This window comes from Anabrus simplex, chromosome 6, assembly GCF_040414725.1.
Source record: "Anabrus simplex isolate iqAnaSimp1 chromosome 6, ASM4041472v1, whole genome shotgun sequence".
NCBI lineage: Eukaryota > Metazoa > Arthropoda > Insecta > Orthoptera > Tettigoniidae > Anabrus > Anabrus simplex.
The window spans coordinates 189,871,515-189,889,228 of NC_090270.1; the positions used below are offsets into that span (position 1 = coordinate 189,871,515).

The 17,714-nt window shown below is 36.5% G+C and overlaps 1 protein-coding gene across 1 annotated transcript in view; it reads right to left on the reverse strand.

Annotated features, from left to right (window-relative positions):
- Positions 1–17,714, reverse strand: part of LOC136875641 (putative sodium-dependent multivitamin transporter) — a 207,775-nt gene that overhangs the window by 47,560 nt on the left and 142,501 nt on the right. Inside the window, exons 4-5 of the mRNA XM_067149183.2 lie at positions 16,762–16,986; positions 1,248–1,363 (exon numbers count right to left, since the gene is read on the reverse strand). Of these exons, the coding sequence (XP_067005284.1) occupies positions 1,248–1,363; positions 16,762–16,986 (341 nt within the window). The remainder of the gene's footprint in view (positions 1–1,247; positions 1,364–16,761; positions 16,987–17,714) is intronic.

The window sequence follows — 17,714 nt, forward strand, 5'->3', positions numbered from 1 at the left end:
GTATTTCTGCGACACCAACAACTCCACCAGGACCTGCCATGTTTACAAACAAACTTGAAACATGTATGCAGAGCTTTTAAAAATAAACGACTCCGAATATATGCAACATCTCTTGACAATAATAAACAGTGTAGCCGAAAGTTGTTTCTTCCTGCCATCCTACGATAAAGCAAATAATTATTACAAAATCCACATAGCAATCGTTTCAAATGTCAGTAATCTAATGTGACTTTATGTAGTAGTCACCCCATGCATTTACATTTCTTGGCGTATTATCATGAATAACATTATCAGCGTCACTATCTTCACTGGAGTTATAGCGAACTCATTCCCTGTGCTGTACATGCTGTGACCATAGCAGACCAGTGGCGCATCATTGCACCACACGCTAGAGGTGTTAAACAACCATATTCATTAACAGTTCCTGTACCACAGTATCACGAGAGAAGTCATGCACGGGCATCCAACAGAAGTTCACACAGAAACCAGCCTTGTGTGGTTTCTCAGCACTGACATACTACAATAGGAAATGTGATGCACTAAAACATTACAAAATTTCCACAATGACTATGCATTGTACTTTGCATCGAAGGGATTTGATAGCCATTGACCTCTAGAAGTGCCTTACTTAACCCACGTCATCCTCACCTGAGCCAAGGAAAGACATCAGTGCACCTTGGACATGTGGAAGAAGGTACTCTGGAGCAACGAGTCAGTTTCCTGCTGAGCTATGTAGTTGGTTGAGTCAGTATCTGGAGCTAACAACATGAAGCTGCAGCCTCTAGTTGCATCCCTGGGATTCAGCAAGCTGGTGGTGGTAGCACCATGTTGTTTCTATCTGATGTATCTTAGGAATGTTGGTCATCATACGACATTTTTTCCAGACCACACCATGTTTTGATAGTACATTGCAGCAAGTAATTGGGTTCAGATTGTAAGAATGATTAGAAGAACATGAAAATAAATTCTCTACACTGCTGTGGCCCCCAAAGCTCACTGGACTGTAACTCTATGGAACTGTTTGGAACATACTTGAATAGACTGTGATATATGTACATACTTCTCTGCAAAATGTGCTTGAACTGACAGAGCTGTTGCAGTGGGCAGGAGTCAAGATGCCACCTTGCGGAATCTCTCCAATGTCTGCAAGTTGTGATTGCCCAAAATGTTGGACTGACTCGTTATTAGAAAGGTTTTCCTGATCTAATGATCGTTTAGTGTACCGCACATGGTGGTGTGAAACTTACCTGTCAAATTCAATGCGGCCATGTTCGTTGGCTATCCTCCAGACCTCAGACACACCTCCTGCATCAATGGCACCTTTGATACAAATCAAGAACACGGCTGCGAACATTAACAGTGACTAAGAACAGAAAATTAATGATCTCAAACTTGACCATTTGAGTACATACAAAAAGAAATTCACAGAAAAAATTAAGATAAAAACAGTCATTCAGTGCTTAGTAAGTAGCATGTCTCTGTAAGTGCCGTTTTACTTTAAGACAATGTCGCCATATTGCATAACTTTGAAAATGTATGCCATAAAATGAATATTTAGCTGCTTGGTTTCAGAGCATCATTGTTTAAAAGAAATGAACTTAAAAGGATATTGAAACAAGTAACTTAATTGAATAATTCATTTATGGGAATAGAGGCCAAAGGCAAACTAAACTATTAGAATGGAACCACTTTATAAAGAACAGAAACACAAACTGATTCATTCTCATTTCTATTAAAAAATAAATAAGAAAAGAATGTTCACATTTAGCAAAAATTTTCTTATTCTCTAAACTTAACAATATCATTTCCAAGTAACCTTCATCCCAAACTGAATATGTGAGTGACAGTATTTGATAATATCATGTAGCCTCAGCTGCTATTCCAAGTCTCTTCATTTCATGCCACCTAGATTACATGTTCATCAAGTCAGATGTTTTGCTCTCCTAACAAGATAGCACAATTTTGTTCCTAATAGTGAAACTAAGAACTTTACGAGAATGGATTAAACACAGCAACACAGCCCTGATACCAGGTGGAACCTAACATGTAGACCAGAGTCATTTCACAAACAGAAATGAACAACATGGCAAGCTATGGGATTTCCTATTTTCAAGATTCCATCAAACTTGTCCAGGATAGATCTGTGATACTGGACTCAATATGCTAGCTTGCTTTCCATTCAGCTGCACATGCTAAATAATCTGAATTGAAATAATTAACTAAAGGCAATCAAAAGTTATAGAAAAAGTTACCTACACCATGAATCTGCATAATTTATGCTAAAATACAAATACCTTTTTTGTAATTTTTACTTGTAATCGTAACTCTGCACAAAAATGAATTTTTACTCAGAATTTAGGCCTTGAAATAGAATTGTAACCATTACATTCTAGTAATCATTACAATCTAGTAATCGATACATGTCACATCGAGAGTCTGGCAACACTGGAGCCCCAGGTCTTGCAAGATGTCATGCAAAGATCATAAAGCCAAAGATACAATGTGGACTTGTTCATTTGCTTGCAGCTTACTGTGGCAGTTGGTTAAGATTTAGATAATCAATAACCTTGTACCAATGTGAGTTTATATGGGGCTGACCAAAATAAACATGTGACAGCAAAGGCATTAAGGAATTTCCATTCCACTGTTTAAATAAATATTTTGAATTAGTTAGTCCCCAGAGTAATGAGTTTGTATTTCATACTCATGGCCGCATCATCTGCAAATACTAATGCATTCAAATCTCCAGGTTCTGCAGCTTTAATTTCCTTAATGATTACATCCATGAGTGCAAGGAAAAGTAGTGGAGATAGTGCACTGCCTTGTTGTTCACCTCTCTTTGTTTGGAACCATTCAGATCTACCATTCCCTATTCGTACACTAGTTTCACAGTTTTCATATAGCAATTGAATCTTACAAATTAGAGAACCTGGAGCCCCTAGTTTATGCAGGCATTCCCATATTTTGCTCACTGGAACACTATCATAGGCTTTTTCTATATCTAGGAACACTACTATCAGATCTTTTCCATTAATTGTCTTGGTCTATTAGATCTATTGTTGCTCTGTTGCCTCTGAAGCCTAAATGGTGTCAAATGAAAATACCTACATACAGCAGCTGAGGCCATATGATTTATTATTACCTCAAAAGTTATAGAAAAAATTACCTACACCATGAATCTGCATAATTTATGCTAAAATACAAACTTTCTATCAATTTTATTACAGTAGTGTGCTAATGGAAATGCTGTATTTCTGTGCAACAGAACAGATTTTAACAGAGTACATGATCCAGCTTTTTCTGCAAGAAACCCTTTAGAGCATAAAATGCTGCTTGTTCAGGGGCTTCCCAATACTGAGTTGTGGAAAAGTGGAAGTTTTCAGGAAAATTCCACTACCAACCTGTGTATGGCTATCTATCAGACACCATTCATTCTGAATATACCAGCCATATCTGTTGGGGACACGTCAACAAACATTTAAAAAATGTACACAGCCAAACAACTCAAAAAACCTTCTACAGATTGGACAGCTGGCTAAGAAAGCCTATATCTATCATTATCTGTGTCAGTAAAATCACAATTCAATATAGGGATGGGTTGTGATTTCACAACCTTTGATTTTATCACTGTGATTTGGTTGGAGCTGTGTACACGTGTGACGGAGCTCACGAATTCACCACTCCGAAGACCGACCCTGTGACGAGTGCTACATGCGTGCGCACTCCAAGAGTCGATCATCTATCGGGACTAGCATCGCTGTAGTCGCAACACTACCTCTTGGTGCTTTTCCAGTTCCAGTCTGTATGGAGCCAGACTATGTGGAACTGCTGCTGGCGCATGCGTCATCATCTCCAAATATTTTAATACTGTGATTGCTGTGATTTCTGAGATTCACTGTTGTAGTTCCACAGTCCACTTGATAATCATGAATTAGTGTAGCACTTCAAGCACAATAATTGTATGCTCGAAGATGCAGCATGTCTGACAAGAGAAGGAGAAAGTTGAGCCCTGTTTGGGAATTTTTCATTCCATTAGAAAATTCAAGTAAGGCAAAATGCGAGATGTGTACACAAACTTCTTATAAAACGTTGGTTTCTAATTTAAAGCGGAATATAGTTAGGAAACACCCAATAGTGCAAATGAATTTATCCAAAGATCTTCAGACACAACCTGAACCTGAAATAACAAACCAACAAATAGCAGGATCATCAGAAACTGTAAGTACAATTTGTGAAGCTGCTATAGGCTGATATTCTGATTACAGTGTAGAGCCATTTACATGGACGGATAATTCTGTCTCTTTTATAAAGAAGACGGCATCGAACCAGTCAAGGAGTACGACATCATCAAGAGCTACTATTGAAATGCAAAGGTACCTAGAAGACAACATTATCAATCAACATGAAGACCTGCTGAAATGGTGGCATGATCATACGTATAATTACCCATATGTGAATGAGATTGTGAAAGAAAAATGTTGTGCTCTAGGAACTTCAGTCCCATGTGAGTGGATCTTTTCAAAAGCTGGAAATGTTTTAACTGAATGTCATAACCAGTTCAGTGCAGAAAAGGTTTGACAGCTGTTATTTTTGAATGTTAATCTGAAGCTTAGTGACACATAGACACATGGACATAGACCTTGTAGTAAGATTCCTTCCAATTTAATGTTAATCAAAACATGTATGAAAATATGACTATAAACTAGTTGACTAATTCTGGAGTGGGTGCTGGTTACAATACACTAATATAATTAAATAATAGGAACATCTAATCATTCTGCATAAAATTCAGATATTTGTATTCCAATGTAGCCTACAACCTATTCATGTGTAATTTATATTATGTACAGCCTATTGATAAATATGTTCAAGCTTTTAAAATCTAACCTGTGAACATATGCTAATTTACAGATTTATTTAATGTATTACAGTCTTCTCTTAGTTTTATCCACATTAGTCAACTGAGATAGATCCTATAAAACTAGATGTTACAGGCACAGAACGAAGTTAAGTAAAATCACAACTGTGACAAAATCACAGATTCTTGTCATAATACCTATCCTGGAGCAGAGCAGTTCGGAGTAGTGACAAGAAATCCTTGTCACAACCCATCTCTAATTCAATAATCAATTCTTGAGCATTTTTGAGTTAACTGCAGCAATTGTAACTCATTAATGAAGGTGTAATACAATGAAAAGCTAATTCACGGTATTGGTATTTTATCCTTCTTTTAAGAATAGTAATATATACTGTAATAGTATACCACAGGTGTATGATTCATCACTACAATAGGAGAATATCTCACAGCATTCAGTATGAATTACTTCTGCCTCTACTTAACAGAAAAATGAAATGGCTTATGGCTTTTAGTGCCGGGAGTATCCGAGGACAACTTAACAGAAACCTGTGTACAACAGAAATAAAATACAATGCTGAGCTATTTCATTATGGACAGCTTTTATAGGCTTGAGTGAAGAGAGGTCTCCTTCAATGTACAGGGTACAATAAGTAAAAGAGGGTTGGGAAGAACAGGGAGTGGACTAATGTTTTAAGAGGAATGAAATTGATGACAAATAGATCTAGTCAAGGAGAGAATACAGGAGATGGAAGGAGGTAAGAGGAAAGGGAAAGGTAGAAAAGGAAACACACAGTAGAGGATAGGAAGAGAGAGAGAGAGAGAGAGAGATGGAACAAGGTCCTCAGAGGGAGAAAAAGGAGGGGGGAAGTAGGTCCTGCAGTTGTCAGGGAAGATAACGGACATCAGGAGAGGAGGGGATCTAATGAGACAGCTGGCGTTGAGGCTCTGGTCATTCCAGTGAGGCTCAACTTGCCAAGTTCATCTCGAACCAAGGGTTCAAATGTCATGTGCAACTTTGAGAAGATTGATTCTGTTAAGTCCTAACTCGTACCTGAACTACACTCGCACTAGTGATGAGCGATACCGTGATTTGTGAGTCACAGCGTGATTTGATATTGTGATTTTCTGATATCAGTGATTTTTTGTCGTGACGTGATCACAATCACTGCATCGTCCGTGCTGCTTGTTATTTGTAGCTTGTGATCAAGAGAATGCCTTGTTATTGTGACTAGGCCATCTCTGTGTAAACATTTATAAGAAAATCAGCCACCTAATGTTTTGTATTAATTAATAAACAGCCTACATTTTGGTTGCATTACAGACACGACAGTTGCCAATTTACTTCTGTGCGTACGAACATATTTTATTATTTACATTTGCTTCTTGTGGACATGCTGAACTTCAACCAATATGTCAAGAAAAAAATAGGATCAATATTGGCAACAGTCGTGTTTTATTCCGTAACCAATTATTTGGTATGTGCTAGGAAAGGAAATTCTACACATTTATCTGGCACAAGTGAAAAATATAATGATGAATAACTATTCTCAGCCACCTAAATGCAAGGTTAAGGATACCACTGCACCTTTCCCTAGATACCAGCACCGGCAGTTAATTTAGAAAGATGTAAGGTCTGGAAAGGCATTGACCCAGCTACGTGAGGGCAATTAGGAAGCTACAGTGAACAGCGGTCGCAGAGGGAAGGCAATATAGCTGAGGGATGTGGTGTGCTGACCACACGGCTATCTAATATCTGCAAGCCTAGAGCTGAGCAGCAGCTGTTATTGAAAGCCAAGGCCTTTTGAGGTCTGGAGTGTCCTTGTTCTTAATTAACTTTAGAGTAATAGTGGGCAAATGAAATAATTTGAAATTACACATTTTATTCATTAGCTATTCCTTATCTTAGTCTGTAATTTACATCACATTATTGTATTTTAGATTTCACAAGTGAAAATATGCCACCTTCAGCAGCATGCTGATAGTGCCAGACACAAAGCAAAATCAGCCATGAATAGTAACACTGGACAGACTCTGCTCACACAAAGTATACCTCCCACAACCCATAGTACTTTCTATGCTGATATGTGTAGAGCCCTAGTTGCATGTGCATAGTCCGTTTTCAGAGATTTGTTTAAAGAAATACACCAACAGTATATACCTTCAACATCTACATTAAAGAAAAACTACTTACTTTTTAGATATTTGTTACAAAGAGGTAATTTTGTCAGTCACGGAGGATATTTGCAAGTCTTGCATATGGCTGTGTGTGGACAAAACCACGAACTCTGTGGGCAGGTACATTGCTAATCTTATAGTAGGAAAACTGGAATCCAATTGGCATCTACTGCTCCCCTTCTTTGCTCTAAGCAGCTTCAGAAAGTAGAGCAAAGCATTGTGTACGTCATCAACAAGGGGCTCCAATCATTGTATCCTGGGAGTGTTGTTGATCATAAAGTCCTTCTCTTTGTCTCTGATGCTGTTTCCTACATGATTGCTACTCCACCTCTCCTCAAAACTTTCTACCCTTCTTTAATAATCATGTTACTTGCATCACCCATGCCTTGCATAGACTAATAGAAATAGTTAGGGCCAAGTTTCTTGCAGTAAAAAAATCTGATTTCAACAATGAAGAAAGTGTTCTGTAAATGAATAAAATTTCCGAGAGAAATTCCCCTCTATTCCCTTTCCACCACTGCCGTTAGGGTTCCCCAATGGAAGCTGCCCTGTATTATATGGAACATCTGTGATGGACAATATGCCTTTGACAGACAACTCTGCATGTGTGTCGTATGGGCAAAGATCTGCTAAAGGATTATTCCAGTGTTCAGAGAGACATTGCATATATTCAGGCAAATTTTCCATTTCTTCCAATCACCATTACAAAAATAGAAAAAAAATAAAATAAACAGTCTCAAACAATTATTTTTGTAATTAAGGAAGCTGAGAATAATGTACAAAGTACTAGGGGTAAAATAGGAAATAAAATGAAAGACAGGTGGACTAGTGTATTGCAGAAGAATCCAGGTAATTCAGTGCAGAAAAAGGTACATCAGGTAATGGATGGGGAAAAAGAAGACCTACCGAGTGAAATTGAACTGAAAGATGTAGGTAAATTTGGTAAGCTCCTCCAACATCTGTGACTATAGAGTGCACTTTTTCTGCTTTTAAAAATATTTTAACAGGCAAAAGACACAGCCTGACTGTGGAAAATTTGGAGAAGATTACTGTTATGTACTGTAAAACAAACTACGAATGAAAGGTATAGTAGGAAGGTTCCTCACAAATAAATACACATACTCCACATTTGCACCATTATGGGATGCCTACAGTGTTGTAATTGCGTTCAGTATTTAGTACAGTACTGATCAAGATTTTGTATACCTAATCCATAGCTGTTTGTGATAAACCTCTGTTTAATTATGCCTTAATTTTGCAGTTATTCCTGTTAAGAATGGGTAGCTTATGCAACATCATTTTTAAAAAAGATCACGTTACTGTGTAGGTCTATATTGTCATTTTTAACGCTTATTTTCAACCTATTTTTAAAGCATATTTGAAGTGACTATATTCTCTTTCGAAAACCTTATTTACTTGTTTTAAAGGCCTATTTTAGGTGTCTAATTTTTTTTTTTTTTTTCTTTTTTGAGTCTGAATTCCCAGGTCTGTCTCATCAGATACATACTGATTGTTGACTACTGCTTTCTGGCAAAGCAACTGAAGAGTGCTTGCATTTCATATATTTATTCAGATTTGAAGTACTTCTTTTATAAGACAATTTCTGTTTGCACGTATTACATAATGCGAAATTTTCATGCACTTCTTTAAAGAACTGCCACAGGTCACAATTCCTCCTCTTTCTAGAAAACGCCATTTCGGTCAACTTGCCTCCTAATACTGAGCTCATGTGACAATATGAGAGGTAAGAAAGGGAAACACCCTCGGGCTTTTCAAAATACAGGAGAAATACATGTTTGTTACAATTCTAGGCGAGTCCCGTGTAACACGATGTTTTTGAACGCGCACTTGAAAATAATACCACACTGCGAGTCAACTGACAATTTCCTAAATCTGATATTGCAAGCGATGCCGAGGATTACAAGTGTTTCAGTTGTTATTATATTTGGAAGAAATATGCTCAATTTCTATAAATACCATATATACTGACGGTATGTTGACGTCCTTAAAAAAAATGACATCTGCATATGTCCATACGGTTGGTGATCATGGCGATGCTCCTTCCTTGAAAGCATCGCTTCGCGTGGATACCATTGCGACAGCACAAGTCGTGATATCACGACTGATCACAACATCGATCACAGTCACAGTTTAGGTAGCAACATTCTAGTTCTGTATATGGAGTTAAGAGGGCGCACGATGATCACTTGAAGTGAAATCACGACTGATCACAGTGATAGCGTAGAAAGTAACAGTCGTTACTCGTGATTTCTTGATATCAGTGAAAAAATCACAGTTCATGAAATATCGCCCATCACTAACTCGCACCAGTGACATTCAATGACTAAGTGAACACAAATCTTTAAGTGCCAAGTTCATCTCGAACTTACAGTTTCAAATGTGTTACATGTATTTCAAAAGATTGCATTTATCAAGTCCAAACTCGTGCTTGTACAATTTTATTTCACCCTTCGCAGCTGGTTTTGAATTGACACTTAGTGAATAAGTGACTACAAATTTGAATCCCTAACTGCCAAGTTCATCTCAAACCAAACATTTTTAAAAACGTTATGTGCATTTTTGAGACTATTATGTTTGTTGAATCCTAACTTATGTTTTGTACTACACTCGCGGCAGGCAACGTTCAATCGAAGATTGTCTGAAAAATTTGAATCTCCAATGCCAAGTTCATCTCGAACTTCCGCGTGGTTTTGTTGTGGTTTATATGTTTTTTTGGTGATTGTGTTTTTTACTCCTAACTCATGTTTATACAATTTTGATTCACCCTTCATGGACCATTTTGTCGACTGACAATTTCTGACTTTGTAATTCACTATTTTATGTCTCTTTTACTTTTATTTAATCACAATGATGTAACATTTTGTGTAATGTACATGTCTGCATGTATACGTCTATGCCTATTTCTCACATTTTGGCTGAAGATGACGCTAAATAGTGTCGAAACTAGTTCCAAGTAAAGATATGTTGTAAATAAATTTATAACATTTATTTGTATTGATATTTGTATTGAAAAGGTGGACCCTTTAAGTTACCTATCTTACGTTCTCAGTTCAATACGGACAAAAAATGAAATTCTTAGATTTAAATGAGTAAACAATGACGTAAGTCGGAAGGCCCCACGTCAGTCTCCAATTCTTAGGCATAAGCTGTCCCAGTTTTACAAATTGAACTGTAAATTATTCATTACTCATTGATGGCTCATTTTTCGTCTATGTTAGACGAACAAGACAAAACTTGTATCACACTTCTGTGATGCCGCGTTACTGAAATAGCAGCTTACAAACCCTGGTTTTGCATTGAACCCTCTTCCGTTGTTATCCTGGAATTTCCTACATAAAACTCTCACTCGTCATACGTCTTTGTTATCGCAGCAGGCAATCGTTACCAGTTATTGAGGACATTTAAATGTGCCTGCAATCATTGCATGGAGAAGTAGCTGCAGCAGCTAGAGATAGGTTGAACAAATTAATTCGTTCAAATCCTGATTTTGAATTCGTCAAGCTTATAAAAGACATATTGGGTGAAAATGCAAGAGACGTACAATTTGACCTCACTCTGTCCCAAATGTCTTCATTTAAGTATGCATCTGTCACTTTTTGTCATGTACAAAGATCATTTTCTGTGTTGAAGAATATGCTGACAGATAAATGGATGAGCTTAAATCAACACAATTTGGAGAAATTACGGTAATTTTTGTACAATGTTTCGATAGTGCATATTTTCCAGTTTATTGTTCATGTTTTGCCATATGATAGTGCATGCATATTTTGAGATTTGATAGTGCATGGAAATCCGCGCTCTAGTAATAAGTTACAGAATTGTAAGTGACTGCAGAACTACCTCAACAATGTTGTGAGATGGACAGCGTAAATGGAGTTAAAGAAGGTCAGGTTGTAAGTTTCACCAAGAGGAAAAGTCTGCTCTCTTTTAATTACTGTGTTAATGAAATGAAAGTACAGTATCCCATGAAGATCACTGTACCTAGCTGTTAACATAAGTAAAGATCTTTACTGGGGTAATTACATTAACAAGGTTGTAAATAAAAGTTATAAATCTCTTCATATGGTTATGGGGGTGTTTTAGGGGATGTAGAAAGAATATAAAGAAGAGGGCATATAAGTCATTGGTAAGACCCCAATTAGAGTATGGTTCCAGTGTATGGGACCCTTATAAGGATTACTTGATTTGAGAACTGGAAATGATCCAGGTGAAAGCAGCACAATTTGTTCAGGGTGTCTTCTGACAAAACAGCAGTGTTACAAACATCTTGCAAACTTTGGAGTGGAAAGACTTGGGAAAAAGGAGACAAGTTGCTCAATTAAGCAGTATGTTTCAAGCCAGTGGAGAGATGGCATGGAATGACATTAGTAGACAAATAAGCTTGAATGGGGTTTTTGAAAGTAGGAAGATAAAACTGGAATTTGAAAGGACAAATTGAGGCAAATAGTCATTTACAGGAAGAGAAATTAGGGATTGGAATAATTTACCAAGGGAAATGTTCAACAGAATTCCAACTTCTTTTAAAAAATTTAAGAAAAGACTAGATAAGGGGTGCTCAAGTTAATTTGCAGACGGTAGATTGCAAGATTTCTTATTGAATGGCAAGTCATAATATTCCTGCTTTCACCTCCTCAACCCACTAACACACAAGTACATCAACACACCCAGCTGTCCTCAGGGAGTCATGAGTTGAGAGACTGGGATCGTATCCCTGAACCAGTTCATGCCATTCTTCCCCTGTCTTTGGGTTTCCCCACCTCTCTACCAATTTTCATCACCTTTCTTGACCCTTCCATTCTTTGTGGGCAGCGGCTGTACATTGAGCATTCCTGGACTAAATAACTGGTAGGGAATTTGACAACTGGGCGACAGCCCTAAATGCAGATCAGTAGTAGTTTATTTATACAGTATAATATCTCCTAAAGAATAAAGACATTCTAAATCTATGTGTTCATAAAGTTTTAAAGGTTTTAAAATACACAACTAGTATATTTTGCAATAATATATAAACTTTTAAGTACAAACTTCAAAATAATTTTTTTTAAAGAAGTTAGTACTAAAGTATGGAATACCTCATCACTGCCTCACTAGACCAGTTCTGGAGCTGAAGTTTATACTAAGGATAATGGCTCCAAATTTAGAAAATCCTTAACTTAGAAAATTATCAATTAAAAGGAAGTGAACATCATTAACAGATTAATGATTTCCTCAGAACTCATCAGGAGCTGAGAAGAGATGGATGTGGAAGAACAAAGATTGATGAGGAGAAGGCCTTTCGAAGATGACGGTGCATGAAGGTGTGGAGATTATCGTTGTCTTTTTCTGTTTTCATGTTTGTCTTTATCTTCTTTTTTCCACTGCTCCTTCTTCCTCCACTGACCTGCATTGGTGTTCATCTTATTATGCATTCCTTTTCATGTTCCTATCTTCATAATACTTGATTCCCTTAGATGTATTTATAATGATATTCATTATTTACAGTGGTAACTGTTGACATATCGGGCACCAAAGTGGTAAATGTGTATAAACCACCATCTGTGGCTTGGCCAAATGAAGTGCTCCTCACCCAGAATCATCCAGCAATATATGTTGGAGATTTCAATAGTCATCATCCAAGAAGAGAATAAACAGCAACAGGGAAAATAAATGAAATGTTAAAGGGCATTCGACCAGTGCAGGCTGTTGTAAATAAAAAATGTGTGTTAAAAAAAAAATTAATTCCATCCCCTGGTCCATGGAGTTTGGACAGCCAAAGTAGGGGACCACCTGTAGGGGTGAAGTACAGTAGGGACTTCGAGGGCCCTGGGACCGCTACGGTAGCTGTGAAGGCCCTTCAGGAACTCTGAAAAGTGGTGGCAAAAGGGGCTCTGGTTAAGACGCAGCAGGTCGTTATGCTACTTAGGTTCCAAAATGGGTAAAAAATAAAGTAAATAAATGCAATGTAAATTTTAATCTTATACCAGTTGCATAGTATTATTTGAAGTATTCCACATACTGTATATGAGTTGACTATGATTGTAAGTATAGGATATATTATAAGTAGAATTTTGTAAACAATATAAATTCATTAAGGATGATCTGTTTGTTTAATAGAAAAAATTGTTAGAGTAAATTGTATATTATTGTATTATAGAAAAATGTTCTTCTTCTCTTGTTAATTTAAAATTTAGTGCTTGACAATAATGTATTTTAGTGTACCATTTGCCACCGAGGTAGACACCTCATTTGCAAATAAAGAGATTTTGATTTGATTTTGAAACTGGAAATATGGTGATACAGATGAATGTGGCTCTCAACTAGTCACATGGGCTGAAGCTAATAATCTACACTTGGTTTTCGATGTGAAAGATAGAGGAACCTTTAAGTCAGCCCATTGAGAGAGAATACAATCCTGACCTTTGCTTTGTCACTGAAGATGTAAATGGTATTGTCCTGCCTACTACAAGGAAAGTAACGGAAAACTTTCCCCACAGTCAACACAGACCTGTCATGATAACTACAGGAATACAAATACCTTTGGTTAAAAGCACACCTCGACCATGCTGGAATTTCAATAAAGCTAAGTGGGATTGCTTTTCAGAAGATCTTGACAAATGTGTCCGATTCATACCGCCTATTCAGTCTAACTACGAATGTTTTGCTGGACTTATTATCTCAATTGCCAAGAAATATATTCCAAGAGGGCTGCAGAAAGAGTATATCCCTGGATGGAATGAAACTTGTGAGACACTCTATGAGGAGTATTTACAGGGTGGAGATCCTGAAATAGCAAGTGCTCTGTTACAGAGTTTAGATGAATCTCGCCAGCAGAAGTGGAACAATACGGTTGAGACTATGGACTTCAAACAGTCCAGCAGAAAAGCCTGGAGTCTTCTCAGGAAGCTTACCGGAAACAGAACCTGCCACAAGAGAAATGGTTGCATCACCCCCAACCTAGTAGCTGAACATATTGTTAATATGTCATGAGCGCCCTCTGATAAGAAACATACCGTCCAAGTAAAGAAGTTGCTCAAACAACAGAAAAGCAACTTGCAGGAGAACTCTATATACTCGGAACCATTTTCACATCTGGAAGTAGATACTGCTATTAAAAGCCTCAAACCTGGTAAAGCTGCTGGCTTTGATAGGATATTTCCTAAGTTTCTAATACATAGTGGTCCAAACACAAGGCTCTGGTTGGCTAAATTCTACTCTAATATCTTATCGTCTGGATATCTGCCATATGCATTCCGGGTAAGCAAGATCATTGCAATTCTGAAACCAGGTAAACCGGAAGACCAAGTCGATAGTTACCGACCAATAGCATTGTTGAGCGTTTGCTATAAACTCCTTGAGAGATTTGTGTATAATAGGATTAGTTCGGCCATTAATGAAGTGATCCCAGTAGAGCAAGCTGGATTCAGGCAGAACCGAAGCTGTGTTGACCAGGTGCTAGCACTAACAACTCATATTGAGGCTGGTTTTCAAAGGGGTACAAAAACGTCTGCAGTCTTTGTAGATCTAAAGGCTGCATATGACACTGTTTGGAGGCAACGAGAGATGCTGAAGCTGCAGCGAGTTATCCCTTGCAAAACTGTAACCACACTGATCAACAATATGCTAACTGAAAGGCTCTTCCATGTTGTCATGTATGGTGACATTAGTCGTCTTAGGAAACTAAAAAAGTGGCCTTCCCCAGAGATCAGTATTGGCACCTCTTCTATTCAATCAATATCGGACATTCCTGAGACAAAATCAGTAAAATTCTCTTATGCAGACGACCTAGCCATTGCCATTCAACATCTAGATTTCAGCCATGCCGAGGCCATCCTGACATCTGACCTGAATATACTTAGCTTTTACTTCCGAAACTGGAGACTACAACCTAGCATGAATAAGACAGAATCTGCTTGCTTCCATCTCCACAACAAGTTGGCTAATACAAAACTCCAAGTATGCTTCAATGGCTCAGTGCTAAAGCACAATCCTAATCCAAAGTACCTCGGGGTAACGCTTGACCAAACCCTATCTTATAGAAAGCATCTTGAAAACCTCGGATCTAAGTTGAGATCACGTAATAATATTCTATTTAAATTGTGTGGAACTTCATGGGGTGCTTCAGTGGACACATTACGATGTACTGCGCTTGGCCTCGTGTATTCTGCAGCTGAATACTGCTTTTCAGTATGGATTAACAGTTGCAACGTGAAGAAAGTCGATGTACAAATTAACACCACCATGCATATCATCTCTGGTACTCTGAAGCCTACTGCAATGCACTGGCTGCCATTCCTGTCCCACATTGCTCCACCAAGCCTGTGACGTTCAAGAGCACTTGTTCAAGAATATGATAAGATTATGTCCAATCCAACTCTACCCATCCACAGGGATGTTGCATATCTCTGGAGACAAAAGCTGAAATCCCATAAGCCACCAATGAAAACAGCTAAGAATCTAATGGATGCTGGTTTCAATTTAAAAGAGGAATGGAAAGGGCAATGGTTCCGTACAGCTCCGGAGTGGCCAAGCCTCTTTAATCCAAACCACGCCCCAGCTGGTTTCAGTTTGCCAAGAAGAACATGGTCATCACTAAACAGGTTTCGCACTAATTGTGGAAGATCTGCATTCTCCCTTCACCAGTGGGGCTTCAGGGACTCTCCAGCGTGAGACTGTGGTGCATTGGTCCAGACCATACATCATATAATGGACGAATGCCCTCTGCGTACTTATGGTGGAGACCGGAAAGTGGATAAATAATTTAGATATCCATGTGTAATTGTTCCCTACTTAGTACCATGTATTCTTTGCAGGTTTTTCTTTTGTATAATATTGCATATACTTGTCCATTATGTAAATTCCATATGCTTAATAATAATAGTAATGAATAACTTTTTAAATGTTTACAAGTTTCTCCTTTTGCAGAAAGAAACAATAATATTCACAAATAAGTAGTCTAGAAGTATGCATTGATATTTCTCTCCATCTTAATAATGACTGCAGCCACATTCAGAGAGAAATTAAAATATCTAGCAATTAAAATGTTTGGATGGCAGACACTTATCCAAATAGTGAAAGTCTTGGTGTACTGTCTTCAAATATTCAAATATCCACTTGTTAATATAATTATTCAAATGGGATGAGCTTAACTCTGAGTTCAAACGGAGTCCTAGTGCACTGACTCAGATATAACAAAAGTGAGGAAATACAGTATAATCTCCATAATCTAGCCGTTCAGCACAGTATGGGCTATTTTTAATTTTTTGCCTGGCATAGCCATTCACTTGGAAAGTAGGGTTTTTATCTTAAGAGACTGAACTGAGGTGAGAAACAGAATCATTTAGCGAACCAATATAACATCAGATATTTATAATATTAAAAGGAACCATATAAAAATGAGACATTTCTAAAAACTGCTGCATGTGATAGACAGACTACTGTATGAAGACAGACAAGTTGATGAAGCATTCTATGCATGTTCTCCTCAGCAATATGCAGAATATATATTTTTCTATAAAATCAAAAAGTATACTGTAGTCTATGAATCCGATTATCTGTTGCATTCTTAGTGATCTGGGGCTTCCCCAATCCCCCAAGAGGGCTGGATTACTGAGATAGTACTGTACTACAGTTAAAAGTTCTAATGTGGAATTGTTTAAATTTATTCATCCAATCAAAACATAAAACTGTTACCACTCTATGAAAGGGACAATTAATTAAGCAGTGGTTACCTGGAAGACATCAGTGATGACGACAGCTTTCATTCCTCCTATGGTGGAGTAGAAAGTACACACCAGGCCAACCACAAGCACAGCAACCTCCTTGTTGATACCCATCACTGCCTCCATAGTCAAAGCAGGGGCATAGAGCACAATGCCCATGTAAAGCACCATCTGTATGGTGAAGGCAAGAGACGCAACAAGGCGAGCTACTTGGCCGAACCTTAGTTCCAGGTACTGTAGACAAAAGAGTTCATTTGTTAAAGCATTTGTTCTTTGTAGAGCATTATTTCCAAACTACTATTCACTAAGACTGTGTTTCTCAAAATTATGACTTTCACCTTTGTCTAATGTGTGTCTCTCTGTCATTTTTTAAATCTGTTTCATCTATTATTATTATTATTATTATTATTATTATTATTATTATTATTATTATTATTATTATTATTATTATTATTATTATTATTATTATTATTATTATTATTATTATTATTATTATTATTATTATTATTATTATTATTATTATTATTATTATTATTATTATTATTATTATTATTATTATTATTATTATTATTATTATTATTATTATTATTATTATTATTATTATTATTATTATTATTATTATTATTATTATTATTATTATTATTATTATTATTATTATTATTATTATTATTATTATTATTATTATTATTATTATTATTATTATTATTATTATTATTATTATTATTATTATTATTATTATTATTATTATTATTATTATTATTATTATTATTATTATTATTATTATTATTATTATTATTATTATTATTATTATTATTATTATTATTATTATTATTATTATTATTATTATTATTATTATTATTATTATTATTATTATTATTATTATTATTATTATTATTATTATTATTATTATTATTATTATTATTATTATTATTATTATTATTATTATTATTATTATTATTATT